The sequence below is a fragment of the Neovison vison genome, unplaced genomic scaffold (genome assembly GCF_020171115.1).
Source record: "Neovison vison isolate M4711 unplaced genomic scaffold, ASM_NN_V1 Scaffold_125, whole genome shotgun sequence".
In the NCBI taxonomy this organism is placed as follows: domain Eukaryota; kingdom Metazoa; phylum Chordata; class Mammalia; order Carnivora; family Mustelidae; genus Neogale; species Neogale vison.
Genome location: NW_025334914.1, coordinates 85,704 through 113,184, shown reverse-complemented (window position 1 = coordinate 113,184; position 27,481 = coordinate 85,704). Strand labels below are relative to the sequence as shown.

Genomic DNA, 27,481 nt, shown 5'->3' with positions numbered 1-27,481 from the left:
TGACCATGTGCGGCTCAGCCAGGGCCACCCTTACTTGTTCCTGGCCTTTCTGAGGCCACCCCTACATCCCTTACCCTAAAGCCCCCCAGAATCAGCTTTCTCTCCCCCACTCCTTAAGCTTCTCCATTTCCTCAGCAACGTGGCTGATGTGCGGAGGGAGGCTGTCATTGGGGTGGCCTGCCTTTACAGGGTGGTTTCGACCCTCAGAGCGGGCTGAAGCAGGGGGCTCAGAGAGCAGCTAAAGGAGAAAACAATGCACTGGAAGCAAAGCTTATACTCTGGGGGTCTTTCTTACTGGCCACTAACCCAACTAATTTTTTTCCTCTTTCTATTTTAGCAGAAACTGGGCGGGGGAAGGTCATGTCAAAGATATAAAACACTTCTATTCTTGGGTAGAAACTGATTTTAAGACCCTTGACTCCTGCTATTATAAAGACAATCCCAGTCCTGCTGCCGCTCAAGTATCTGGGGCCTGGCTCCTGGCTGAGGCCTTGTTTTCTTGCTGGGGTCTTTCTTTCTCTGTCCCCAACCCCCTCAAAGCTTAAGGTTGGGGAAGGAGTGTTGGGGTACCAGAATCTTCAGAATTTTTAGCAAAGTGGGGTAAAGGTGTGGGAAAGCAGGGCCTGCGTGGAGAGAAGGGAGGAGATGACAAGTTTATTTTGATTATTTAACATTTATTTATTTATTTAAGTCATCTCCGCACCCAAAGTGGGGCTCAAAGTCATGACCCCTTGATCAAGAGTCACATGCTCTACTGACTGAGCTAGTCAGGCGCCCTGGAGATGGCAATTTTAAAGAGGGCTGCTATTTAATGGGAAAGGGAACACAATCCAACTTACAAAAGAAAACATTGGAGAGTATTTTTGTGTCCTTGGAACAGAAAAAGATTTCTGAAATAGGACGCAGAAAGCACTAGCCACTGGGAAAAGATGGATAAATGAGACGTCATTAAAATGAAAGACCTCGTTCAACAAAAAAGCAAAAATTCAAGCCACTGTGGGAGCAGACATTTGCAATACCTCTATTTGACAAAGGACGGATATCTAGACTATATCAAGGGCTCCTGAAAGCAACCAGAGAAAGACAGACAATCTGATTTTATTCTACCTTTTTTTTTTTAAAAGGTTTTATTTTTTTAAAAAGGTTTTATTTATTTATTTGACAGAGGGAGAGAGAGATCACAAGTAGGCAGAGAGGCAGGCAGAGAGAGGGGGAAGCAGGCTCCCCGCTGAGCAGAGAGTCCGATGCAGGGCTCGATCCCAGGACCCTGAGATCATGATCTGAGTGTAAGAGGCTTAACCCACTGAGCCACCCAGGCGCCCTGACAATCTGATTTTAAGACAGGCAAGAGACCTACAGTGCACATCCTCAAAGAGATTACCCTGATGTCGCCCACTTAGCATGTGGAAAAGTCCTTGGCCTCATTGGCCAGCAGGGAAGTTCAAGTCCCAAGCACAAAGAGATGTCACTACACACTTACGCAAAGACTGGGAGTAATAAGACTGGTGTTGTCGGTGAAAATGCAGAGGAACGATCTCGCCTCTCTTCCTGAGGGCAGGGCGGGGGGAAGCAAACCACACAACTGTCTCAGAAATCTGTTTGGCACAATCTTGAATATGGGCACACCCAATGGTCCAGTAATTTCACTTCTAGGTGTAGATCCAGAAAGAATGAGCGCACCTGTGTTCTGAGAGAAATGCACGAGAACGCACCAGCACCACGTAACGACAGCCCTGAACTGGAAATAACTCATCCATCCAGCAAGAGGGGAAGGGGCGGATAAATAATGGGTGTGATCCCACAACAGGTTCCAAAGGGTGAAGAAAATGAACAAACCAGAGAAGCCTTGATGACTTCGTATCGTAGGGTAAGAGCTGGATGCAGGTATGACAGGTTTTGATTGCATTTATGTAAAGTTCAAGTGCAGGCAAAACTAATACAGCATTTAGGGATGCCTTCTTTTTGCAGAAAACCATGAGGAAAAGACCTGAAGACAGCACTTGCCTTTGGGAGTGGGGAAGGGCTAGGATCAGAAAGTCACACAAGAGGTTTGGGGGAATTGACAATGCTCTGTTTCTGGAAGGGAAATGGCCCATGAAACTGTACCTGCTATTTGGTGAATTTTTAACTTTGTATATGGTATTTCATAATAACAAAGCTTACACTTCTATCAAGCATTCCTTCCTCGTGTAACCTTCCCAGAAGACAAATACTGTCTTGATAAACTGAAACTTTAAACGCAAACAGCTCTAAAGTAACAGAAAAAATGGGGCCTTTGTGTCAATCAGAGGGAGGCACCCTCTTTGGGAAGGTGCTTCAGCCAAGGCTGTCTTCCCTGGACTGAGGCAGCCTGTTGGGCCCATTGTTTGTGGAGACTACATCTCCTCTGAGTAAAGAAAAATGTGGCCCTTCTGCAGGAGACGAGGACCTCCACTGAGGTCCACGGCTTGTTGGGTGGACTGGCTCTCAGTCCCATTTGGCACCAGAGTAAACCCTACCACCACTGTGGCCTTCCCTAGGAGAACAGAAGGGCAACAATTAGATGCCAAGCATATGCATGCACAGGACAAATATGGGCCCAGGATTGCTGCTGCCCAGAGCTGGATGGAGGCTGGCCGACGCTGTCACTCACCGCGTAGCCTTCTGTCTTCTTCTGGCACCATTTCAGGAGAGCGTTACGCTTGGAGCCACCATATTCCCGGGCCAAGGCAGCCAGCGGGTCTCTTCTTTCCACGCTGGTTAGAAAGAAGAGCACAGAGTAAAGAGAAGATGCTAATGTTTAGAAGCCTCAAGTACATATAAGACAAATAACGAGATTAGAAAAGCCAAAGTCTAGGTCAACCCAGGGAGACTCAAGATAAACAACCAAATCGGTCCCATTAATAGTGCATTTTACTATGTGTCATGATACGGAAGAAAAATTAATTTGTACTTCTTAGCTATCAGAAGTCTGGAAAGAGGCTGTTTTTGCTTTTTTTTTTTGTTTTTTTAAATCCATCTGTTGGCTCTGTCCACCTAGCCCTCAACAGACTTAAGTACAGTGCCATTTTAACTGAAGACGCTATAGAAAAAAAACACTCCACAAGCTTCAAGACTTCACCTTATCTACATAACATATAAAAGGAAGACTGAAAGGGCATTGGAAAACACCAGATTGGCTGGTGCTGGTAAGGAGATACCAGGTGATCATCAGTAAAAATGACTCAAAACAGGGTCTTTGCACACTCCAAAGGAGGCCCTCAGTGTGTGCTACGTTAACTCAATCCTGAGCACCTGCTTAGTCAAAGGAAATGATTTTACTAATTAATACACAACAGCATTCTAATTCTCAGTTTGCTGTAGACATCTGTTAATCTTTACGCTACCTAAGATTATTCATATACTACCAAGGGATTTAAGACCACACAGTGTCTTCCACGATGACTACTGTAAACCGAGAATTAGATTCCCCCAGCGATGGAACAGCATGAAGGAGAGCAGGAACGAAACAGCTGATGTATCTCTGGAACATTTGCTGTTAAAAGGCAATTTATGAGCATGTGTACCCCCTGAACAGCATGGGGAATAGAGGTGCTGGCCCCACACACAGCTGAAAACCCACGTACGACTTTTGATTTCCCCTGAATTTAACCACGAATAGCCCACTGGGGACAGGAAGCCTCATCGATAACATACAGTCAATGAGCACAAATTTTTTAGGTTATATATATTGTACACTACAGTCCTACAATAAAGTAAGCTAGAGAAAGAACATAGTAAGAAAATGATAGAAAGGAGAAAATAAATATATAATACTGTATTGTACTTATCAGAAAGAAATCCACATACGAGTGGACCTGTCCAATTCAAAGCCCATGAAATAGGATTCACCCCTAGATGTGTATATCATCAGAGCACATATGCAAGAATGCTCATAGTAGCACTTTTTATACTAAAAAACTGAAAACAATCAAATGTACATCCTCAAGGAAATGGGAGAACAGCAGTGTATTCCTACAATGGAACACTGTACAGCAATAAAAACTGATGAATTACAGATGTATGCAGTAACTTGAACAGCAGGAACAATTTTGAAAAAAAAAACACAACATGTGTCCATGTATACAAAATTTTTAACTTAGTAACATATTGTTGATATTGTTTGGGGATACAAGCATCCACTGTGAGAACTGGGAAAGAAAAGCAAAGGACGACATATACCATAGTCAGAGGCAGTGGTGGCCCTGGAGTGGGGCAGAGAAGGGGGGGCTTCCAGGAGATTTCAACAGTAATAATAACTTTATTTTCCTCAAACTGGAAGGTCGATATCCAGCAGCATTGTTGTTCTTTATACCTTACACGCATTTTATTGTTACTGTTTTGTAACATTCTGATACTTAATAAAAATACTTTTTTAAAAAAGATTTTATTTATTTATTTGACAGACCGAGATCACAAGTAGGCAGAGAGAGAGAGGAAGGGAAGCAGGCTCCCTGCTGAGCCAGAGAGCCCGATGCGGGGCTCAATCCCAGGACACTAGTATCATGACCTGAGCCTAAGGCAGAGGCTTTAACCCACTGAGCCACCCAGGCGCCCTCTTAATAAAAACACTTAAAAAAGTATTTTCTTTATTTGTTTGAGAACAAGAGAGCGAGCACAAGTGGGGACAGAGGGGGCAGAGGGAGAAGCCAACTCCCCCCTGAGCAGGGAGCCCAACACAGGGGTCCATCCAAGGACCCTGGGATCATGACCTGAGCCAAAGGCAGCAGCTTCACTGACTGAGCCACCGAGGTGCCCCTTAATAAAAATACTTTAAAAATATTTCTAGGAGTAATAGGATGACTGAGGACCTCAGCCACCTGAATTGAGGTAGAGAGATTTTTAAGAAAATGTCATACTTGCATTAAAAATTTTCTTATGTAATTTGATGGCTGTTTCCCTTGCACCTGGTATATTTGTAAACTTAAGTCCCCAAGTTTCTGTGGTCAGAGTCACTGTTAACTATGAAGTTATGCTAACTGTGCCTGTTTGTTACTTCATCGCTGAGAACTTAATATCTAAGTCTGACAAACTAGGGAAGACTGAAATGCAGGTTTAGAAAAGAGCTTCTGTATCCATGGATGACCACAACACTAACAGAACAGGTTTCTTTTTTTTTAAAAGATTTTATTTATTCATTTGACAGAGATCACAAGTAGGCAGAGAGAGAGAGGAAGGGAAGCAGGCTCCCTGCTGAGCAGAGAGCCCGATGCGGGGCTCGATCCCAGGACCCTGGGATCATGACCTGAGCAGAAGGCAGAGGCTTTAACCCACTGAGCCACCTAGGCACCCCCAGAACAGGTTTCTTTAAAAAATAATGTTAACTAGATACAACACTCCCTCCAAATTAATAATAATAGGATGAGAACTACCAAAACAAGTGATTTCTATCCTGTCATTTGTTTGTCGCAATGACGTGAATATGAAAAAAAAATAACACATTAATCACTAATTTAATCTTTCATGATGAAGGGTGATAATATAAATTGCATATTAACATACACATAGCCTTTTTGTACGTGTTTCTGGCATAAAGAAAAGAGCAGTTTCAGGTTAGCACTAATTCTGGGCCTTAGAAGCAGTTTTGATCACTTAAATCTCCTGTGCATAAACAAGGCTAATATGTAGTATCTGAGGCTTTAAGTTGAATCTCTGAAAGGCATGACTTCATCTATTTGGGTCCAAATACACACTACACCCAAAGATCTGCCAAGAGTTGAACTTATTCAGACTTTCATAAAATCCTTTACAATACCCATAATGGTAGTTAGCATGTCGGTCAAGCAGCTGTTACTCCCCAAGCAGCTAGTTCTGTATATTCGTCTGTCTACCTGTTCCCAGCACTGGCTGGCCCGGCGCTGTGTGTGTAGCACGGCCCTGGGGCCCAGGAAAGAGACCGACACGTGAGATGAAGATTTACTGTGTACTACAGCACAGCCTAAATACATGGGGACAAAGGCTCACACGGCACGACAGTGCATTAAATACCCAGCATGAGCCTAAGACATGGAAGGCAAAGAAGGGGGCTGTCGGCACCCCCCGGGTGGCTGGCTACCAGCCTGTGGAGGGTTTGACTTTGCAAGGGAAGCACTCAGGAGTGTGAGAGGACAGGAGGGAGATGATTCAGGCTGGGCCCTTGTGAGTGGTCGCAGAAGCCTGTGTCAGCTGCAAAGGATGAGAATGGAAGTGGCAGGTGAGCTGCGGGGTGCCAAGCCGCAGGGAATGCAGGGAGTAGAACGAGGAGCGTGGGTGGAAGGGTGCATGACAAGTCAGGGGAGGTTTCTGAGAAGGTCTGCACAGGATGCTCTTCCTGTTTTCGAAGATGGACTCCACGTGGAGAAGCCTCGGGAGAGGCGAGGGTGGCGGAGTGGCTGGTGGAGGCTTGCCGGGGCCTGGGGGAGCAGGAACACTGAGCAGGGAGAGGTGGCAGAGGCGGGAGCCACGCCAGGCCTCTGGTGGCCACCCTGGCCGTCTCTGTCCTCTCTCTCTCCCCTGCCCTCCCCCTCTCATCACTGCCAGTGTACTTGTGATGCTGACTTCAAAGCACCCCTCTAATACTTCCCATATGCACTGTTTCCTGTACGACTACTCAAAATCCAAATACGAATCCCACAAAGTTAGTGGTTTCTCCCTGCTTTACCAAAAAGAGTAGAAACCTCTAACCTTGGCAATGGAGACCATTCACAACCTCCCTTTCCAGCGGTGATAATCTGAGCATCTGTCTGCCTCCCTAGCCCATACTAGGAGATGATGATGCGTCTGCCTGGGCTGGTCCTCATGAGGCCCCCAGGACAGTCTAACCAAAGGAAACCACCCCCAGCTCCCTGAATGTTGTGTAGGGCTCCTCACGGGAACCCCCACAGGCCCCCTGGCAGAAATGCTGCCTCCCCCTTTCCAGACTTCTTAACCCAACTAATGACCCCCCAAGAGTCTGCATCCACTCTGGTTTCACGGCCCTATTTCATTTTGCACGGTCCTGCTGTCCAGGGCCCGCTTCCCATGCTGAAGGCACGTTCTGTGTCTGGTTGTTTTCATTAAGGAAAAATACACATACAAGTAAACTGACCACAGGCGGTGAAAACAGAAGGAAGATTACAAGGCCACCAGCCCAGTGAGGTCTCACTGTGTAAACATGATACCTGAGTTTGCTCTGCGGTTTCAAGCCCCCAGTGGACGCGCTCAGCAGCCTCGTGTTCCCGAAGCCCAGAGAAGGGGGTCTGCTCAGGGACTCCAGCGAGGGGCTCTTCCGGAGATAAGGGTCCTGTTTCAGGTCCTCACCCCTTCCCTTTAAAAGATCTGTGTGGAGAACAACATAGTCACCTATTCCTAGAAGAGAAATTTGACTGGTCACCACACCTTCTTCTCAAGTACAACAGAATTCTCATTGGATTCCTAAGTATAAATATATAATAAATTTAAGTTTATAGAGTTAAGTAAAAAAACGCACATCGGGACATGGCCTTTTTCTAGAAAGGATTCTCCAGGCAGGACTGACTACATAATTCACAGAGACTAATGCCAAATTAGCCCCTCATTCAAAAATTATGAAGAATTTCAAGATGGCACCCTTGGAGCCGTGAACCAAAGCCCTTCTACACCCTCGGCACAGGTCCTACCCCCTCAGAGCCAGCCCTGCTCCCAGTAAAGCACTTTGTTTGAACTGACAGGCATCTGAGAGAGAGAGAGCTGGCTGGAAGATACCCAGTGGGATTTTCAAATCACAGGTGGCAGCAGGCAAAAAGCTGGGTACCAAGAACAGTAACGATTTTATAGGAAAAAAAAAAAGCCATTCCAGTCCTAGGGTCTGGCTGGCTAAAAATAAGCAAACATAAATTCTTTAAAGACTCCTTTCTGCTGTTCTATTAGGAGTTAAAACAGGTTAATGAAACAGGCAGAACCCTCCGGATGGTATTTCCTGAAGGACCACCAGAGCACAGATCGGGAGAAAACATTGAGAGTGTCTGGTTTATACTGACAAAGGCAACAGGAGCTCAGAGAACAGGGGTGGCTTGCTCAATGCCACACGACAGGCCTCTGTGACCAGGCTGAACCCACGGTCGCCTCCTATGACACCGTAAACAGTCATGGAAGAAAACAATGCTTGTATGGCTAAGAGCCGCCAATTATGGGTAGCAAAGTGGGGAGTGAGGCTAATGAGCTTGGAAGAGGAGAGGAAAAACAGTGCTTACATCACTAAAGAGAACAACAAAAACAGCGCATTAATCTCCTTTCAGCAGCTTCTGATGACCTCAAAGCTGGCAAGGCTAACCCGAGCAAGCAGTTTTTACCGCGTAACCCTTTTTTAGTACAGTAAATAGAATCATCCGCGTAGACAGGTGTCTGGTGGGGCAAAACAGGGGCACTGAAAAGGAATGGTTTAATTTGGGGCAAGAACTACTAGGGTTTGAGCGCCAGATTTAGCTTGTCAATTAAAATGACGGCTTCTTCGCACAAAAGGCAATGTGGGAGGGACAGAGAAGACACAAATATTGTGACCAAAAGCTCATGTGGTACTTAAAAACATGGTTAAGATGGTATGTTTTGTGTTACGGGTATTTTAGCCACAATTACAAAAACAAAACAAAACAAAAATAAGCTTGCCTAGGAATACATCACTGTGCCCGTAACCAAGTTATCCCCGATTTTCCACTACACAGCAAGTGTAGAGAATGCAAATCAGGCGGGTTTCCAATATTCTGTTTTGACCTCCCTTCCATTTCTAGGAAGGGGGAACTTATCTGCACAGAAAAAAGAGCCTGCTCTACTGGCTTCATTCGCCCTTTGTTTTTTTTTTTTTTTTTTTCTCTTATTCTCCTGTCCTTAGACAGAATTTCCTTCTTTATTTATTTAACACAAAGAGAGATCACAAGTAAGCAGAGAGGCAGGCAGAGAGAGATGGGTAAGCAGGCTCCTCACTGAGCAGAGAGCCTGATGTGGGGCTCGATCCCAGAACCCTGAGATCATGACCTGACCTGAAGGCAGAGGCTTAACCCACTGAGCCGCCCAGGCACCCCTAGCATTTCCTTCTTCCTCGGAATCATTATTCTGACTCCAAGTCCTCATATGATAAGCTTTTATCACTTCTTTATGACATTGCTGATCAGAGTAATCCCCTGCCTTGTTACCAGAAGGCAGCATGGTAGAAAGAATCAGAAAAAAATCCCACCCTGGTCCCAGAGCTTTCTAGCTATGCAGTCCAGATTTCTGGCTTTCTTGCCCTGCTAGAGGCACCAGTAAATAATTTGTTTAGTGTTCTTTTCATCTTTTCTGTGGCTTTACAGTAAGAACACACAGTCCTACACATATATTTCTGAGGCACATACTTGGGACAGCTTACCCTTCTGCTAATGTCTGCTCTCACAGGTGAACTGAGCAGAAAGGGAACAGAAGCTAAGGTCAAGGTCACCCCTTCTGCTCATCCCACAGCCAGCTGCGTTCACTCAGCCCCTGGAGTGAACCTCTGAGGGAGACAGCACTATTTCCAACCCAGAGATGAGGAAACCACACCCCCAGGAGGTAGAATGATGGGGCCAAGAGACAAGCCCACCCCTGGGTGCCCAGCTCTGTAACTGCGGCTTCACACTGGCCAAGCAGCACTCGAGGCGCAGGAGTGACAAAGCGACAGGGAGGATTGTGGATTCCAACCACGGTGTCACCAGCAGGGTCCGGATTTTAAAAAATACCAGAGTAACAACAGGAAGAGGGCCACATTCAAAGGCAAAGACAGGACGAAAGAGGCATATTTTAGGAATTGTGGAAGCAAAGAGACCTTCAGAATCAGATAAGATTTTTTTTTCTAAAAATAGTTACTTCTAAAGATGGTTAAGATATTCTCTTGAGATTCCATAAAAATACAAACAAACAAAAAACTCCCCAAAGCTAGACATCTCTCCCGAACAGATGCACACTGAGAAGTACAGTGGCAGGAAGCAGGATCTAACATCCCGAACACAGAGTCTTAAATTGTTTGGAATAAATGCCATCAACTATTTTTCTAAGCTCGGTTTCAGGCAAAGAAGAAAAGTAAACCTCACAAAATAAGAGGTCAAACGTATTTGCTATTTTTTTAAAATTTTTAAATTTTTAATTTTTAAAATATTTTATTTATTTATTTGACAGAGAGAGAGAGAGAGAGGAGATCACAAGTAGGCAGAGAGGCAGGCAGAGAGAGATGGGTAAGCAGGCTCCTCGCTGAGCAGAGAGCCTGATGCACGTCTCGATCCCAGAACCCTGACATCATGACCCGAGCTGAAGGCAGAGGCTTAACCCACTGAGCCACCCAGGTGCCCCTGTTTTTTTTTAAGAGTTTATTCATTTATTTGTCAGAAAGAGAGAAAGACAGAGAGAGCACAAGCAGGAGGGAGGAGCAGAGGGAGAGGGAGAAGCAGACTCCCTGCTGAGCAAGGAGCCCTATAAGGACATGGGGCTAGGGACCTGAGCCGAAGGCAGACCCTTAACTAACTGAACCACACAGGCATCCCAAAAGTGTTTGCTCCTTAAGGTATTACCTGAAAGGGGAAGGTCTGGAAGATCCAAACGCTGAGTCACACCTTTGCTGGCCGGCCAAACACTGTTGTACGTTGAATGCCTCTAAAAAAACCAAAGGGCACACCAGCATGGTGAGCTTGTGACATCTGATACGTAAACATGGTGTGTGTATGCATGCGTCCATGCAACAGTTCTCAAGCTCATAGGAATCACCAGGGTTAGCTTTTAAAACAACTTATTTTTTCAATATCTTTTTTTAAAAAAAGAATGTATTTATTCATTTGATGAGGGGTGGGGTGGGAAGCGGGAGAAGCAGACTCCCTCCTGAGCAGGGATTTCCCCCCACCCCATCTCCGCCTTGGGGCTCTGATCCGAGGACCCTGAGATCATGACCTGAGCTGAAGGCAGATGCTTAGCCAACTGAGCCACCCAGGTGCCCTGAGGGTGGGGGGGGGGCGTAATCATTATTAATCAGCTTTGTGAGTACCTTCCTGGAAAATTCTATGTATATTCTAGGGGGTGGGTAAAAACATTGATTTTTAATGGCCAACAGATATATGGAAACATGCTCAGTATCACTCATCATTGGGGAAGTGCAAATCAAAACCACAGTGATAGGGGGGTGGGAGGTTGGGGTACCAGGTGGTGGGTATTATAGAGGGCACAGCTTGCATGGAGCACTGGGTGTGGTGAAAAAATAATGAATACTGTTCTTCTGAAAATAAATAAATTGGAAAAAAAAAGGAAAAAAAAACCACAGTGATATATCACCTCACACCTGTTTGGAGGGTCATTATTTTAAAAAATGAGAGAGAGAGAGAATAACAAGTGTTAGCAAAAATGTGGAAAAATTGGAATTTTTGTGCACCGCTGGCGAGAATGGAAAATGGTGCATGCACTATAGAAAATAGTAGGAATGGGGGCGCCTGGGTGGCTCAGTGGGTTAAGCCGCTGCCTTCAGCTCAGGTCATGATCTCAGGGTCCTGGGATCGAGTCCCGCATCGGGCTCTCTGTTCAGCGGGGAGCCTGCTTCCTCCTCTCTCTCTGCCTGCCTCTCTGCCTACTTGTGATCTCTGTCAAATAAATAAATAAAATCTTAAAAAAAAAAAGAAAATAGTAGGGATGTTCCTCAAAAAATTAAAAATAGAGCTCCTGTACCACCCAGTAGTCCCACTTCTGGGCCTATACCCCAAACAACTGAAAACAGAATCCAGAAGAGATGTTTTGCACGCCCATGTTCCTGGCAGCATTACTCACAATAGCCAAGAGCTCGGAACAAACTACCCGTCCATGGACAGATGAATGGGATAAAAAAAAATGCAGTCTGTATGCACAATGGAATATTAATCAGTCTTAAAAAGAAGGAAATCCTGGAACAAATCTGGGAGGACAGTACTGTCAGGTTGGGCGGGACCACATCTGTGGCAGTGGGAGCCTAAAGCGGCTGCTGTGTTTTGACAGAAGCAGTAGTTCTAGGCAAGCCCTTAGAGAAAGACTTGCCAGAAATACAAGTTCCTTTCACCGGCCAACTTTTGAGATGTTTTGGGAACCTTTCTTGGAAGCGCAGTGGACACCAGAGCTCTCCCTGTATTCAATTCCTTTCTGCGGGATGGGATGGGCTAAAGTGATTTCCGGTATCTGGAAGCTAAGGGTGATTGATACGTTCTCCTGCAGGAAGAACTTCTTAAGTGGGTGAAACCCATGGAAGGAATTTCCCTGTACTGTTTTTGTAGGAAGGTGCATCAACAGAGGAGTGCTTAAACAGATCACCACATGCCACACAGCCTTTAAGAAGAATGCATTATTTCTCCAAACACTGACAGTTGAAGATGTCTCTGGTATATTCCTTCACTCATTCAACAAATATTTATTGAGCTTCTACTGTGATATGACTGTGTGCCAGCCACTGTTGCAGACAAGAGGTATAACAGCAAGCAAAACCTTTCTCTGTGCTGGATGTAGAGTTTGCTCAAGATTCCCTCTCTCTTTCCCTCTCCCGCCTCTCCCCCTGCTCACATGTGCACACATGCGCCCACTCTCTCTCTTTAAAAAAAAAAATCCGTGCCCTCAGGGAGTACATTCCAATGACAAGTGAAATGAGTCCGTGTCTGAACAATGTGCAGTGTAATCCAATTTATGAAACTTTCTCTTCCTCCCTACACACACAGACATTTTATGAAAGAAAAACACCTAGAAGGATACACAACAAGCCATAAACAGTGGTTATTTCTGGGGCTAGGGAGCAAGAGAGAGTTCTTAACTCACTCTTTCTCTCTCTCTTTTCTTTTTTTTTGAGATTTATTTATTTGAGGGAGAGAGACAGAGATAGCCAGAAGAGATCATGAGCAGAGAAGCGAGGGAGAAGCAGGCTCCCCGCTGAGCAGGGAGCCTGACGTGAAGCTCGATCCCAAGACTCTGGGATCATGACCTGAGCTGAAGGCAGAGGCTTAACTGACTGACCCACTCTGGTGTCCCTAACGCATTCTCTTTTCAAGTGACTAGAGCAGTATGACAGTAATCTAAGGTTAACAGAGGTCAGAATGATGGCTACATTAATAGATTACCCACTGGGTGGTGGCAGGAGAGGGCCTTAATGATTCAATGAAGATGCTTTATCTTGGTGTTAGGTACATGGGTGTGTGTATACAGAAACATTCAAGCTGTATATATTTAAAAGGCGTGTGCTTTACTTTATACATGAATCAGAGCCGGTGGTGTGCACCTGCTCACAAGGGCCAATTATTAAATCTTCAGGAATTTTGCAAGCTAGTTTTCAACATGGCCCCTATTAAGATTAAATTATATTATAAGCAAAAGTAATAAATACTCAAAACTCTCTGCTTCCTATTTATTAGTCTTCCCACGATGACTGGGGTTACTTACACTTATTCCACCTGTTTTCTAGAAATACGTGATAAATGTCTCTTCTCAACTCCACGTTCACTGACGTCACGGAGCTAGCTGGATGCTGGCGACAATCGGAATACAAACCCACGCTTTTACTCCCTGGCAAGACGCCAGCTGTTAAATGTTTTGTCAGCAACCTTGTGTGTGTAGCTCAATGAATTTAAGTCAAAATGAAGCATGATCTGTTTCAGTTTCATTTAAAAACTCGGTGATTATTGGAATATAAGTAATTGCTTTACTTGGTTTTACATATGAAGAAGTATAAAGTATCTTCCAGGGCAAAAAAGTTAAAAAAAAAAAAAAAGAAAAAAAGAAAAATTGAAAAGATCCCAAACAACAGGGGCACCAGGGTGGCTCAGTCGTTAAGTGTCTACCTTCGGCTCAGGTCATGGTCCCAAAGTCCTGGGATTGAACCCCGCATGGGGCTCCCTACTTGACAGGAAGCCTGCTTCTCCCTCTCCGGCTCTCCGGTGCTTGTGATCTCTCTCTCACTGTGTCTCTCTGTCATAAATGAACAAAATCTTAAAAATAAGGGGAGGGGGACACGCCTGGGTGGCTCAGTGGGTTAAGCCTCTGCCTTTGACTCAGGTCATGATCGCAGGGTCCAGGGATTGAGCCCCACATCGGGCTCTCTGCTCAGTGGGGAGTCTGCTTCCCCCTCTTTCTGCCTGCCTCTCTGCTTACTTGTGATCTATCTCAATGTCCCTCCCCAAAAAAAAAAATCCCAAACAACATACACTGGCTGCTAAGGACACCAAAAAAGGGTACTTGTGAATGACATTGCCCTTGGCTCAGCAGGAGCTGCTGAATGTTATTATAACATGGAAAGTCTCGGTCTTAGAAAATGCCAAGAGGGGGCCTGGTTGGCTCTGTTAGTGGAGCGTGCAACTCTTGATCTAGGGGTTGTGAGCTCCCAGGTTGAGTGTGGAGATTACTTAAAAATAAAATCTTAAAATAAAGAAAAGAAAAGAAAATGCCAACAGGCCAAGAAGCTCTGGTCTAGAACCTTCAGAATATGTCAAAGGTGACACAGATTGCCCAGTGAACTCTTAAGAATTTATAAATGGTAAACATTTTCTCTCTCTGGGGTGCTTTAAAAACAAAATAAAACACTTCCTTGAGAAAAATATCTAGTTCAATATCCACTTCTGGTAAAAATTATAGTCTTCATTGAACTGAAAACTTCAGATGTATCTTATGGGGAACAAAATGTCATTAACAAATCGTATGAGGTTTATATGTTGTCTCTCTCAGAACTTTATTAAGCCTCAAACTGTAATTTTTTTTAAAAAGGCTTTATGTATTTATTTGAGAGAGGGAGGGAGAGAGAGAGAGAGAGAGAGAACACTAGCATGCACAAGCCACAGGGGGAGGAGGGAGGGTAGAGCAGAGGCAGAGGGAGAAGCAGATTCCCTACTGAACAGAGAGCGTGATGCGGGGCTCGATCCCAGGACCCAGAGATCATGACCTGTGCCAAAGGCAGACACTTAACTGACTGAGCCACCCAGGCACCCATCAAAATCGCAATTTTTCAATGGAAGTTTCGCTATTACTATTTATGGTTTATTAAAAATGATGTTCAATATGCCTCAAAAATACACCAAGTGGTTTTCACTTCTTGTTTCCTGAGCATGAGCCAGCATCATGGACCCTCGTGGCCTGGACCACCACCCACACATCCAAGACCCTCAAAATACCTGCATTGGGGAGACAGCAGCGGCGGGAGCGGTCCTTACTGGAATCCCACTCAGGGGACTTCTGGGGGCTTTATGGACAGAAATATTCTGTCCAACTCCACCTGCCAAGAAAAGAAATGGGAACATTTCTATGTAGTTTCAGTTCCAAGTAGCAAAGAGTAGTTCCTGATTTGTTCTTATAAAACCATCCCATACTGCTTATAACAGATTACATTTACTCTGTTCTCTTTCCTCTGGACTAGTGTTGAACTTGGGGAGGGGCAGTCAATTGAATGGTCTTAGAGGTGGGACCCCAGGGACAAGAAAACACACATGATGAGGTATCTACGGTAAGAAGGAACAGGAAAGTTCGTGCACAAACTATTATTGTTAACGGGAAGTGTCCCATCTTCATGGACTGAAGGTAGTCAATGGGCTTTTGCATCTTTTAATATTCGTGGTCTTGTCTTAATCTGAGCTGAGAACTCTTTTAGCAAAGACCACCAGGTATGTCCTAGCATTATCTATGACTTCAGTCTGTGGTCGAGAGAAGAAATACACTGCTATTTTGGACAGAGGTGTACTCGGTTTCCTCTATTTACTATATTTTTGTGTGTATGGATGTGCGTTTTTCTCATATATATAGTTAACAGTGAAGAAAGGTGAATCGGTGAGCCAGAGAGATGTTTCTAGAAAAAGCTGGGAATGTATCAAGACCAGGAATGAAAGGTCAGCACAGGTGGTCACACACAAGACCAGGCAGAGAAAAGTCTAAGAGGGGAGGTGGGGAAGGCCAGGGGTCCTGCTAGACAGCCAACTGCACAGACTCAACACCTTGTTTCCTAGGAAACGAATCCTCTGGTTGGCCCAGCTAAGAGGGAAGTGGTCGTAACCTGAGTTTAATGGACACAGAGGCAGAAAAGGAAGGTGGCAAGTCTGGAATTAAAGCTACGGGAGAGATGGAGAGAAAGAGGAGGTTTTGTTACACGTGAGCCAGACTCCTCACTGTCGTCTTCCTGGAGCATCTGCCGGGCTGCAGCAAGTGTCTGGGATACAGTGACTCCTTGTGGAATGATCTAGACTGAGCCCCTGTGGTTGCATCCCCTCGGGGCCAGTGTTGGAGTAGAGACAGGCTTGATACACGGGGCCATGGTCTGCATGGGAGTTCTGCTCATGAGACGAAATGATGAAATACCTGGCCGTCCCAAGTCGAACGACTTGATGAGGGACTTAACAGTGGTCGCAGATTCCGATGGCGTTGGAGACGTCCTGCTCATGTAGACGCCATGCCAGCGGCCGGGAGCCTCAACCCCGGGTGGCTCCGACTCTTTGTTAACGGGTCTGCATGGTAAAGAGCATTATCCAATTGAGAAGGCGGAGGGTTCCCATGGGGGGTGGGGGGAGACACAGATAACGACAGACCTAAATCTGAAAGGAGGACCCCCAATTTCAAATCCCTCTTCAGGAAATAATATAGGGCTTGCTCTCAATTTTCATAGAGGCGTTTTGAAGGTGTACCAGGCATATCTAAAAAAATAACAATACTGATGGTATTTCTTCTTAAAAATGATTTAACATACGTTATCAAAAATACTATCAATATTTATTTCATTTTTCTTATTTTTATCCAATAATCTGCTCCTAGAAAGTAGTAGCCCATACCTGAGAATGACAGACCGTTGGACCCAAGGACCATGTCATACGCTCACAGCTGGTTTACCTCATCTATCTGTTGTTAAAATTTAAACATATATATGCACATGTGTCTGTAATTACCTCTTATTTAAAAAATGTTATCAAATCTCTCCAATTCATTGGTCTCTTTGTTTGGTCACAGAATGGTCTTCAAGTGGTGTTGGTTTTCCACACACCTACCTCACCATACAGGACACCTGGCGGTTGTGTCTATTTTGATCCAAGAATGTGTGAGCTCTTGTACATAACTCAAAGCAGTCAAAAGTTAACTACCTCTGGGGAATGCCACATTACACCCCTGCTACCTTCCCAACAGGCCGATTGGTATTAAGGAAGATTGGTCATGTCGATCATGTGTCTGCAAGGGCTCTTTCCTGAAAAACTGAGTAAAAGCCCAGCTCCGGACCCTTCCCAGGGATGGACAGACTTCTCTCCTAGGACTCCCCTCCACCCACCTCACTTTCAGACTCCAAGTCTAGCTACCTGAAATTCTGTTCCTTGTAGGTCCTGTCTCTGTATCCTTGCTCATTCTATGCCCTTCCTGGAACACAATTTTTTTTTCCAAAATATTTTTTACTTTTATTCATGAAACGAACCTAAAAGAGTCTGTAGCTCTGGAGTGAGACAGAAATTAAAGTTAAGTCTTTTGTCTCTTGGGCATCCGTGTTTTTCAGAACTTCATTTTTGAATTTCAACATAAGCATACAGATGACATAAAAACAAACAAGGTTTGGAACACAAGCATCCAGGTAAAAGGACAGTGGCAAAGAGGGGCAAATTAGGAAGAGCCACAGTACATCCCTACAATGGGCAATGACCAGGCAAAACGAGGCCGAAAATGCTGGCTCCCACATGCCAGTTTCACCAGGAAAGGACTTACAAATCAAAAAGGACACAGATCAATTTCACCCACTAGGAACCTATTCTTCCTCTGTATTCTATTTGAGCTTCTGTGCCTCTGATATGTAACATAAATTTACCTTAAAGAGCCTCCCTTCTGGTTTAAGATTATAGTAACAGTCAGCAGCAGTGGGCACGGATCTAAGCAGAACCTACAGACACAGATACTGGGCAAACGTCAGGGCCTGATACTCTCACAAGTGAGAATAAGGGACGGACAATTATCTGCTCCCCTCCAAGGCATGCCCTGACCTACGAATATACTCCATAAATTCCATGATTTAAAATGAAGAGAATATTCGTACTCAAAGGATGTTTATATTTATGACAGGAAACAGAATTATATGCTTGATGGCATCTGCCTGGAGAATGCAAAAGAATTCAAGAACAGAGGAAAATATACAAAAGATGAGAATTTGCAATGAAAGGCTGAGTCTGAAAAGTGGTATTAGCAATCTAATAATCCCAGTAAAATATTTTAAAGCAGAACAGGCTCAAGAGAAAAAGAAAGGAGGGCATACTGGGAAAGTCTCTTTGAATACGGAGGAAATAAATAACGTAAAGGTGGGATTTCGATTCACTGGGCACAGGATGGCTTTGACCATACATGGTGCTAGCCGTACATCCGGGAGAAGACCCGCACCTCATATCGGACTGAACAAAGAAAGGCAAATCAAACATCTGACAGAGAAACAGATAAAGACACAGATAGAGAAAAGGTGATCGCCTACTTCTGCAAGGGAGGGGAGGGAAAATCTTAAACAAAAAACACCCCAGACACAGTAAAGGAAAATATAAACAGACTGCGTCACAATATAAATTTTTCCACGAGAATGATGGTAAAACCGTAAGACCCATAATGTACTGGGTAAGCACACATCGCTGATAAGATATGACTTACAAACGGAGAAGAGGAAAAAAATCAGTCCACGAATAAATAAGCAAAAGTGCTAAACGAGCAATTCTCAAAAGAGGAAAAGTAAATGATTAACATATAAAAATTTCCCTGGGAAAATGCAAATTCGAAGCAAAATTTTTGCTTATTCTATTCACAAAATTAAGCTAAGGCTATGTATAAACAGGTACTTTCATCAAAAAGTAAAATGTCACAAGTCTTAGATAAGTAACCTGGTAAATCTATCAAAATCAAAGCTGCATATCCTCCAAGGTAGTGATCCTACTTTTAGGAACCCACCCTATGAAAATAAAAACGATCTATAATGCTATGTGGGTAAGGACTGCTATTATGCCATTATTGGGGAAGAAAAAAATCTAGAAAATACAACCTTGATGTTCACAAAATATGACAATATTTCAATATTCTAGGGCACATCCATCCTCTAGAATACCACACAGCTATTAAATTGAGTTAAATTTGGGGCACTTTGGGGGGCTCAGTTAGTAAGTGTCTGACTCTTGGTCTTGGGGCAGGGGTCTTGACCTCAGAGTCGTGAGTTCCGGCCCTGCACTGGGCTCCACAATGGACACAGAACCTACTTAAAAGAAAAGAAAATAATAAAAAAATGAATTAAATGAATTAAACTCGTAAATATCGACTTAGAAGGATGCCCATGATACACTGTTAATATAGTGTATAAATTTTATAAAAACACATAAAAATGAACCCTATGTATTTATATGAGTAGAGAGGGAGGAAAGAAAAAGACACACCATGAACACTGATTACCTTATAGAGAGTACTGGAGAGGGAAACGATGAATATTTTTCACGGAACACCTCTGTTTTGTTACAAGGACACCTAAACATTCATAAGTAAGAAGAAACCCAATACATCAAATCAGCAAGTGACCTCTATTTATTTTTACAGTTCGACAAGATAAGCCAGGACCTCAAATTCCACACTAGATTGTTCGGGAAACACTGGCATTTCGCTTCAACAATTTATGCAAAATTAGTTATCTTTGCTCCTTGCTCTTTTGTTCCAAGACTGAAATCATTTTTAAAAATCACATTCATATTTAAAATCAGCCTCCTGTCTACAACTCGTATCAGAAGTCCATCTTGCTTCTGGCTCAGATTCTAGCTACAGGACACGGCTTTCGAGTTCTGAAACCACCTGCGCTAGAAACCCAAGGACAGGTGGACATGAAGGCCCCGCACACACTTGGCCAGCGATGACAAATCAGGCAACAGACTCTTCTGAATAATAATGTATTTATTTAGCACTTCATGAATGCCTACGTATAAAAATATTTAACGGTACCCAGACTACAGGCAGATCGGGATACTCAATGAGAGTACAACTGTGTATCTGAAGTGGAGGCGATTTTCCTTTTGTTTACGTTTGCAAACACCTGGTAAGTGAAATGTGGGATCATTCCAAGAAAATCTCAGTCTGTGGTAAAGAGCTCCCAGTAGGTGTACTGGACAGTGCCAGAGAGCGTCAAAGCCATTTTCACAGAAGAGGAACCGATCTCCTCTCTTTTACCACCAGACAAAATTTTTCTAGGGATTCTGGGCTCTCCAGCTGGACATGGCAAGCTGTCCTCCTGCGTTAAAGAGCCTTCCTGTTCCTCACGCCCTCCCACCAGACAGGAGCTCCTGTCGCATCCTGGGGACATGTAGCGAAGACCCGCCACCATCTGAAGGGCACGGCTGCTCCTGGAGTGAGAGCCGAGGGAGGCCGGGCCTCGTGGAGCCACTGAATTAGGTGCAGATCTCAACAAATAATGTACTTCCCAAGTTCAACATCCCACTCTGAACTCTGGACCATTCTGAATCATCCACTTCTGGATTCAAAGCCTTTCAGTTTCTGGGTTAAGTTTTATTCCTGAGGCGCTGGTTGTAGTTGTTCCTTAATTTTTAGTCTGATTCCCAAGGGCACGGCCACCACGTAAACAAACCGGCTCGACTACATCCTTTTTGGTCAGCCAAACATCAGTTTGCGTTGAGCCCAGTGGAGATTCTGGAAATCCAACCCTGACTTAGTGGTGGCTTGTTTTGGATGAGGTAACGACATCAGACCCCAGTTGGAAAGGGCTCGTTCGGGACTTGATAGAAGGGAAGCAGAACCCGCTAGCTTCTTCAGAACCAGATGGGACACAGACGGCTTCCTGGTTTGCGGTAAGTAGTGTTAATGCCAGGATTATCAGGTACCATGTTCAAGAGGAAACACAGAAATAAATTCCAAAAAGTAAGACACAGGCACGGGCCACATTCACCAGCGCGCTGCACACCCTAGCTGCGTACAAAAAAGTGAGTTTCACACCATGCTTGTACTTGGTCTTTTTCAAGAACTTCATCTATGCTCCAAACAAAAGACTGCCGAATCTTCTGAGAAAAAGAAAGAAGGGGGGAAAAAAGAGGGAAGGATCATCTTTGATTGTGCAATGGGTTGATTCCAAAATGTAGAAAAAAAGGGAAAGAGACTTGATCGCCATGACTCTGTCATGAAACAGTGGCTGTTACACGGCGACAATCTGGCTCTTTGTAAAGAGGTAATTTCTCTCCCACATTATTCCCCCCTTCATATAGAAATGGCTGTAGTTTCCCATCATGGCAAGGGCTGGGCTGTCTTTCTTCCAGCAAATGCTCTGCTAGCTGACAGAGACCATGGAGCTGTGGAAACAGAAATGGAGGGGGGAGAGGCTGGTAAAGGAGTTACTTGAGGCAACACGATCTCAGGCTACAAACAGAAGAATTAACAGTGGCCACTGACCCATGGGGAAGACCTAATATCTAGAACAGGACCAGCATGTTTTAATTCCTACTCCTCCAAATTTTTTTGGGAAGTCAAAGGTCTTTAGACAGAGAACATGCCAAGGACTTCAAGACACCACTGCTGGGCTCCTCTCCCTAGACCTTCTCTGACAGATGACTGCACTGGGTAAGTGGAGACGGCCAGGGTGCACAAAACCAGGCTTCTCTGTGATTTTCGGAGTGGCTCGAGCTTCCCTCTGCTAACTTAGAGTCAAGGCAAAAAAACAAACAAACAAAAAAAACAGAAAAAAGGATTTCTTTCAGTATTGAGACATAGCGGTCCTAAAGGCCTAGGGGAAGCTCATGTCCACGCTTTTCAAAGCAAGTCTGTGAGGATAGGAAGCAGGGGAGCAGACACAGCTCACTGTGATTCCAGGCTCTGTGTCCAATGCCAGCGACGAGGATGCCAGCTATGAAAACAGAAGGCGTCAAAGGGCTGTGCTGGGAGCCCAGAGGGCCAGCTTCCACATTGAGGGTGAAAGTGTCAAGGGCCTCTGAGGCTCGGGTTAGGAACCCCCAAGAGGACTGGTCCCCTTCTGGCAGGGCTAGGGATGTTGTATCAAAGCATCTGCAAGAAGAGAGCTGGAAGGGGTATCTCAGTGACCCCGAGAAACTACACCGCCAGCTCCCACACTCAGCATTTCAGTGACAGCTCCAGAACCCCCAGCCCGGGGCTGTGACACACGGCAGCGGTAAGGACACAGAGGGTGGCACAGGCAGGCGACCGACACTAGGTCAGGATACATTGTGCACACAGAGTTAGAGCCGATTTCAGAAGAGTCTGGCAGTGATGGGCCACCATGCTGCTTGCTTCAGAGGTGACCATGCAGGAACCAGTGGGACTAGCTAGACACATTCTGAATCTCAGTCCTTCTTAGAAGCTCCTACTGCTAATTATGTACCGATGTTTAGTACTTATTTAACCATCTCTTTCTTTTAAGATGTTTCCCATGGATGTTTATGCTGTTATAGGATGAACGGTAAAAATCGAGTTAAGTCACCCTAAAAATAACTGTCTTTAGTGTTTCAGAATGAGAGAGAAAATGCATATCAGTCTTCCCCTGTTACTTTCGAGAAACCTGTGTCATGCCCTGCAGGTCAACAATGTCCTTCGTGTGGCCCATCAAGGCACTGAGGGGAGCTGCGTGTGCGTGTTCTCTGTATCTGGAGGCGAGGCCCCAGCTCTCAACTGTCCTGGAAACTTTCCTGGAAAATGGCTTGATGTTTTAACTTTGGTGGAAGTTTGAATTATAAGGCTTGCTCTTAATGGCTCAAGAATGGAAGAAGCCAGAGTTGAAAAAATTATTCATTATCCTTTCATCCATTAATTTGTAAGTGTCCAGCAAAACAGATCACTTCCAGGTCCATGAAAGCTACACTGGCTTGTTCAAATTTCTGGAAGAGAAAGAGGAGGTATATGGCCCAGCTAAAATGTGCATATGCCATGGTGTCCGGGAGGTTCCAAGGACTGCACTGGGCAGACGGTACGGGGGCATGTGAGTTCTTGATGCCCCCATCAGAGAAAGGTCAGCTGAGCAATTAGTCGCAGGGAACAGAGGAGCTTCTGGGGGTCTTCAATCATGACCCATCCTATCTCCTCATTTGAGGGAGGGAGCAGCTAGGTCTGGGAAGGAATTCTTGCTAGTTCATGGCAAAGACAGGACTAGAGCCTCGTCTCCCCATCTACTCTTCACATCGGTAATTCTCATTCCAAAACAAAAATCCTTTTGAAAATGTAATAGGATGAAGACTGCTAATGTGCTAATTTTTTTTCTAGAATTTTCTAAAATCCTAGGTTAAATAATGTTCCACACTGTCTTAGCTGCTGAGTTCTTGGTAATAAAGGCTAATCTGTATACATGCCAAGCCCTGTCATTTGCCCACCTACAAGCCTGACTACATCCCCTCAAATGCCTGTATTTCCAAAGTGCGAACACAAATCGGCTAATCCCACGTTAGGATCAAGGTTCTTTTTCGAACGTTCTTACCTGCTCTTGGTTGTACCTGGAGGACCCCATCAGGGAATTTTCTGCAAGTTCTTTGGCTGTGGCTGAACCAAGAATGCCTTTTGAGTTCTCAGGACGCAACTATCAAAGTCAAATTGAGTTTCAGTCGAGAACCCATTCAGCCAGAATGGAAACTCTATGTCACTTCAGGGCCTTTGAGGGCATGAGCTGGTTGCAAGTCTTGCCCATGGGGCAGGTTCGGGAAGCAGCAAGTAACTTTCAGAGTCAATTCTTTTGAGGGGGCAGTCTGCGGAATCAGGGAGGAAACGGGGTCCGGCTGTTGTGTGATGCCTGTGGGGTTTCAATAGGAGGCTACGTGCTGGGCTGGTGTCAGCCCTACGATTTTGAAATATGTTGTGATAAAGGATTAACCTATTGGATTTGGGGAGGAGGTCTGCAAGTCACCAGAAAATCGCAAGAGAAATATACCATGTGTCTAAGAAAAATAATAAAGGGACCCTATGTTTGAAGATGCGAATTATCTTATATGGACCCTAAATTGTCAAGGTTTGTGCAGATTTCCTACAGTATCAGAGTTCAAGTTGTATGATCTGGCCTGTATCTTTAGAGTCTAGGTAAGAAATGCAGCAGCTTGTACAGTAACTGCATGAATTTGGAGCTTGTCTTTGACCATTTATCTTTACAATAACCTAGGCAGGAAGCGGTACAAGTTATGATCCGGTTCCTCTTCCAAAGACACACATCATAAAAGCAAGACAAGTGGACAAATTACACAGAAGCACAAAAGCAAACGAGGGGACCTCGTACTCACTTCAGCAGGGGGCCCTCTCAAGTCTAGTCTTTTGATTCTCCTTCCTCTTTAACTTAAAATTCACAGGCTTTGGTGGCCAGAGGGTGTAGGTGTGACAATAAAATAATGACCTTGATTCAAGAGTGAAATCATGGAGTCAGCTACACACATCTTATCTGAATCCTTCTCTACAGCCTATTTTAAGCATGGAGCCCAACATGGGGTTTGAACTCACAACCCTGAGATCAAGACCCTAGCTGAGATCGAGAGTCCAACCCCTAAGTGACTAAGCCACCCAAACGCCCCTACAGCCCGTTTTATAGAAAACTCATAAACAAAGGAAGGAGGGACTTACTGCAGCAAGTTTGGTAAGAGAATCAAAACAGAATTCTGAGAAGAAATCTACTTTTTCTAATGTCATAAAACTCACAGCAATACATCAGACCCAAAGGCCCCAAATCTAGCCAAAGAACAACCCCCCTGATCCCAGAAAACTGGTAAAAAGAGCCAACTGTACAAATCAGCAGTCGGAACCTACCAAATCTGATTTTAAAATACTCTTTCATATCTGAAAGACATCTGAAAACTCAAAATAATTTGCTAATATCCAAGCATCTCAAGGTCAGGGACAGTTATTCCTGACCGGGGAAAAGGGAACGCTGCATTTGTGAAGGCCTAAAGTACTGTTTATCATCTCGTCTGTGAACCCTTTACATTTCAAACCATAATAGGCATTGAGCTCACTTTAAGAATGCCTTCCTATGAAACATCGCTGTTAGGAAGAGCTTCCTGGGACAACATACCGTGTGGTTTCCCTCCCTCGGCACAGAAAAGGAAAGTCACGTGTTAGCCGGAGGTGTTGTCCATGCTCATCTTTCTTAATAAAGTGGGCTCTTTCAAGGCTTTAGAGGCAGCCATCGGCGCTGCCAAGGGTGATCCTGGGTCATGAGGAATGGGTCCTTCGGCTGGTACAAGTCCCCGGGGAAGAGGTCCAGCCTTGCCCGTGGTACGAGAGGGACCCACGGAAGGTGTTTCCATGGCCCATGGCAAGCGTGTGGTCCCCTGCACTAAAAAACACTGAGATTTAAGGAGTGTCCTAGACCCACTTCTATTCTTTACGCATAGGAGGCCACTTGGCTAGAACTTCTGCATGTATATGAGTGAAGGGCTTTCTCACTGCCTCGGGCCAGAGGATGGCAGTGGCCCGGCCCTGCACGGACCACTCCTGGTCATGTGGTGGTGGAAGCAGGTGAGCTTTTTAGGAAAGAAAGAAACCACACAGGTGGGCTTTTTAGGAAAGAAAGAAAGATTCTGCACAGAGAGACACAGAAGCGCCACGTCTCTAGACGGTGAAGGCTCATGCATGGTGAGTGAGGCAGCGGCCAAGCGCGGAACGGGTGCCTGCCACACTCGCAGCCGTGGGCCTCTGTTGGGACCGACCTGCTGTGGTTCTGCATGTCCCCCAGCTCCTTCTGCAGCCTGGCGTTCTTCTCCTCTTCCTCCAGCAGCCTCCGCTTCACAGCGCGCAGCTCCTGCTGGGCCTCATACTTGATGTCATTGGCCACCACCACCGCCGTCTGGAGGTCTGCCTGGAAGCGCCGCCATTCCTGTCTCCTCCTGAAAATGCCAGAAGCCACGCCGGTGTCAGAGGCTATCTGGGGAGGACCGTCCTGGGGGCCCTTAGTGGCCACCGCTGCAGTGCCGTCCCACCACCGGGAAAAGGCTCAGCACGGGTGGGAAGGACACAGTCGCGTTATTGGTGTTTATCCTGACACTGAAAGGCTGGCTGGATTTTCTCACCTGCTGACATGACCCTGTGGTTCCGGGGCCCACAGGAAGCTACTGAGAGAGCAGGCAAGAAGAGTTAGCAGGCTCTATTTTTTTTTAAGATTTTTATATATTTATTTGATAGACAGAGATCACAAGTAGGCAAAGAGACAGGCAGAGAGAGAGGAAAGGAAGCAGGCACCCCGCTGAGCAGAGAGCCCAATGCGGGGCTCGATCCCAGGACCCTGGTATCAAGAACTGAGCCGAAGGCAGAGGTTTTAACCCACTGAACCACCCAGGCGCCCCAGCAGGGTCTTTTTCAAAGGGTCCCAAACCAAAGGCGGGGACACGCTTAGGGAAATGACAGGGAAGGCTCCCTTGTCCCCCGCTGTAGCCACATCTCACCTTTATCTGCTTAGTTAGGGTCTTGAGCTGCCTTTCCAGGTCTGACTTTTGCTCCTCCAGCTTCATCACGTTCCCTGGAAAGAAACAAGTCAGACAGGAGTTGTAAAAGGTGCAAGACTCTGGGGAGAAAGTCAGGGAGGGAGGAGCTCTGGATTTAAAACCCATCCCTTCTGCTAGAAATTCCATCCTCAAGACCCTGGAACCCGGCAGCTAGAAACTGGAGGTTCTCCCAACACAGAAAATGGGATGGTTTGGGCAAAAAGTGGTGTTGAGTCAGATCATGGTCTCAGACGGAACAAACAGGCAGCACTCCGGGAAGAGGTCAAAATAGCCTCTCTTATTTATTACACTCACTCCCGGCCTCCCTGGTGGTTGCACATTACAGATCTGAATGTCCTTTATCACTGTGCCATGGGCGGCTTTTGTATAACACAGAATGTGACTGGCGACTACTATGGTGACTTTCAGACCAGTTGCCAGAGTTGTGGTTTTTAATTGTAGTTAAACCACACAATCACCTGGGAAGCCTTTCCAAAGCACACATGTTCAAAGCCCCAGACCGTGACCCACAGAGCGGAATCACCCATGGGGAGAGAGGATCTGTGGTGTGTGTGTTTTAATGCCTCCAAAAGGGACCCGACACCTCTCCCTAATTAAGAACATTCTCAGTCCCCTTCTCTCTCTGACTCTCAGGCTTCCATGTCATTTCAATTGCTTTTTTAAAAAGATTCTATTTATTTATTTATTTCAGAGAGAGACAGTGAGAGAGAACATGAGCGAGGAAAAGGTCAGAGGGAGAAGCAGACTCCCCATGGAGCTGGGAGCCCGGTATGGGACTCGATCCTGGGACTCCAGGATCATGACCTGAGCCGAAGGCAGTCGTCCAACCAACTGAGCCACCCAGGCGCCCCAGTCTATGGTATTTTCTTTCTTTCTTTTTTTTTTTTTTTTTGAAATACATCTGAAGAAACTTAACATTTATTTCCCAGATTTACAGATTCTGTAAAGTGAGTGTTTTATAAATAATATCAAATCCTTTCTCAGGTGAAAAATGTATAGAAGTAAAATTTCTTTTTTTTTCCAATTTATTTATTTTCAGAAAAACAGTATTCATTATTTTTTCACCACACCCAGTGCTCCATGCAAGC

General features: G+C 45.1%; 2 protein-coding genes across 2 annotated transcripts in view; both read right to left on the bottom strand.

The window, feature by feature from the left end:
- Window positions 1–2,483: 2,483 nt before the first annotated feature.
- Window positions 2,484–20,266, bottom strand: LOC122898130 (cytospin-B-like). The gene is made up of 7 exons (XM_044236217.1): window positions 20,070–20,266; window positions 16,285–16,430; window positions 15,111–15,211; window positions 10,527–10,608; window positions 7,158–7,314; window positions 2,633–2,735; window positions 2,484–2,515 (listed from the first exon to the last, which is right to left on the bottom strand). The coding sequence occupies exons 1-7, from the start codon at window positions 20,264–20,266 to the stop codon at window positions 2,495–2,497; spliced, it is 807 nt and encodes a 268-aa protein (XP_044092152.1). The 3' UTR covers window positions 2,484–2,494.
- Window positions 19,843–27,481, bottom strand: part of LOC122898131 (cytospin-B-like) — a 69,691-nt gene continuing 62,052 nt past the window's right edge. The window contains 3 exon segments of the mRNA XM_044236218.1: window positions 19,843–21,263; window positions 25,602–25,816; window positions 26,334–26,407. Coding sequence (XP_044092153.1) covers window positions 21,242–21,263; window positions 25,602–25,816; window positions 26,334–26,407 — 311 coding nt within the window. The 3' untranslated portion in view covers window positions 19,843–21,241.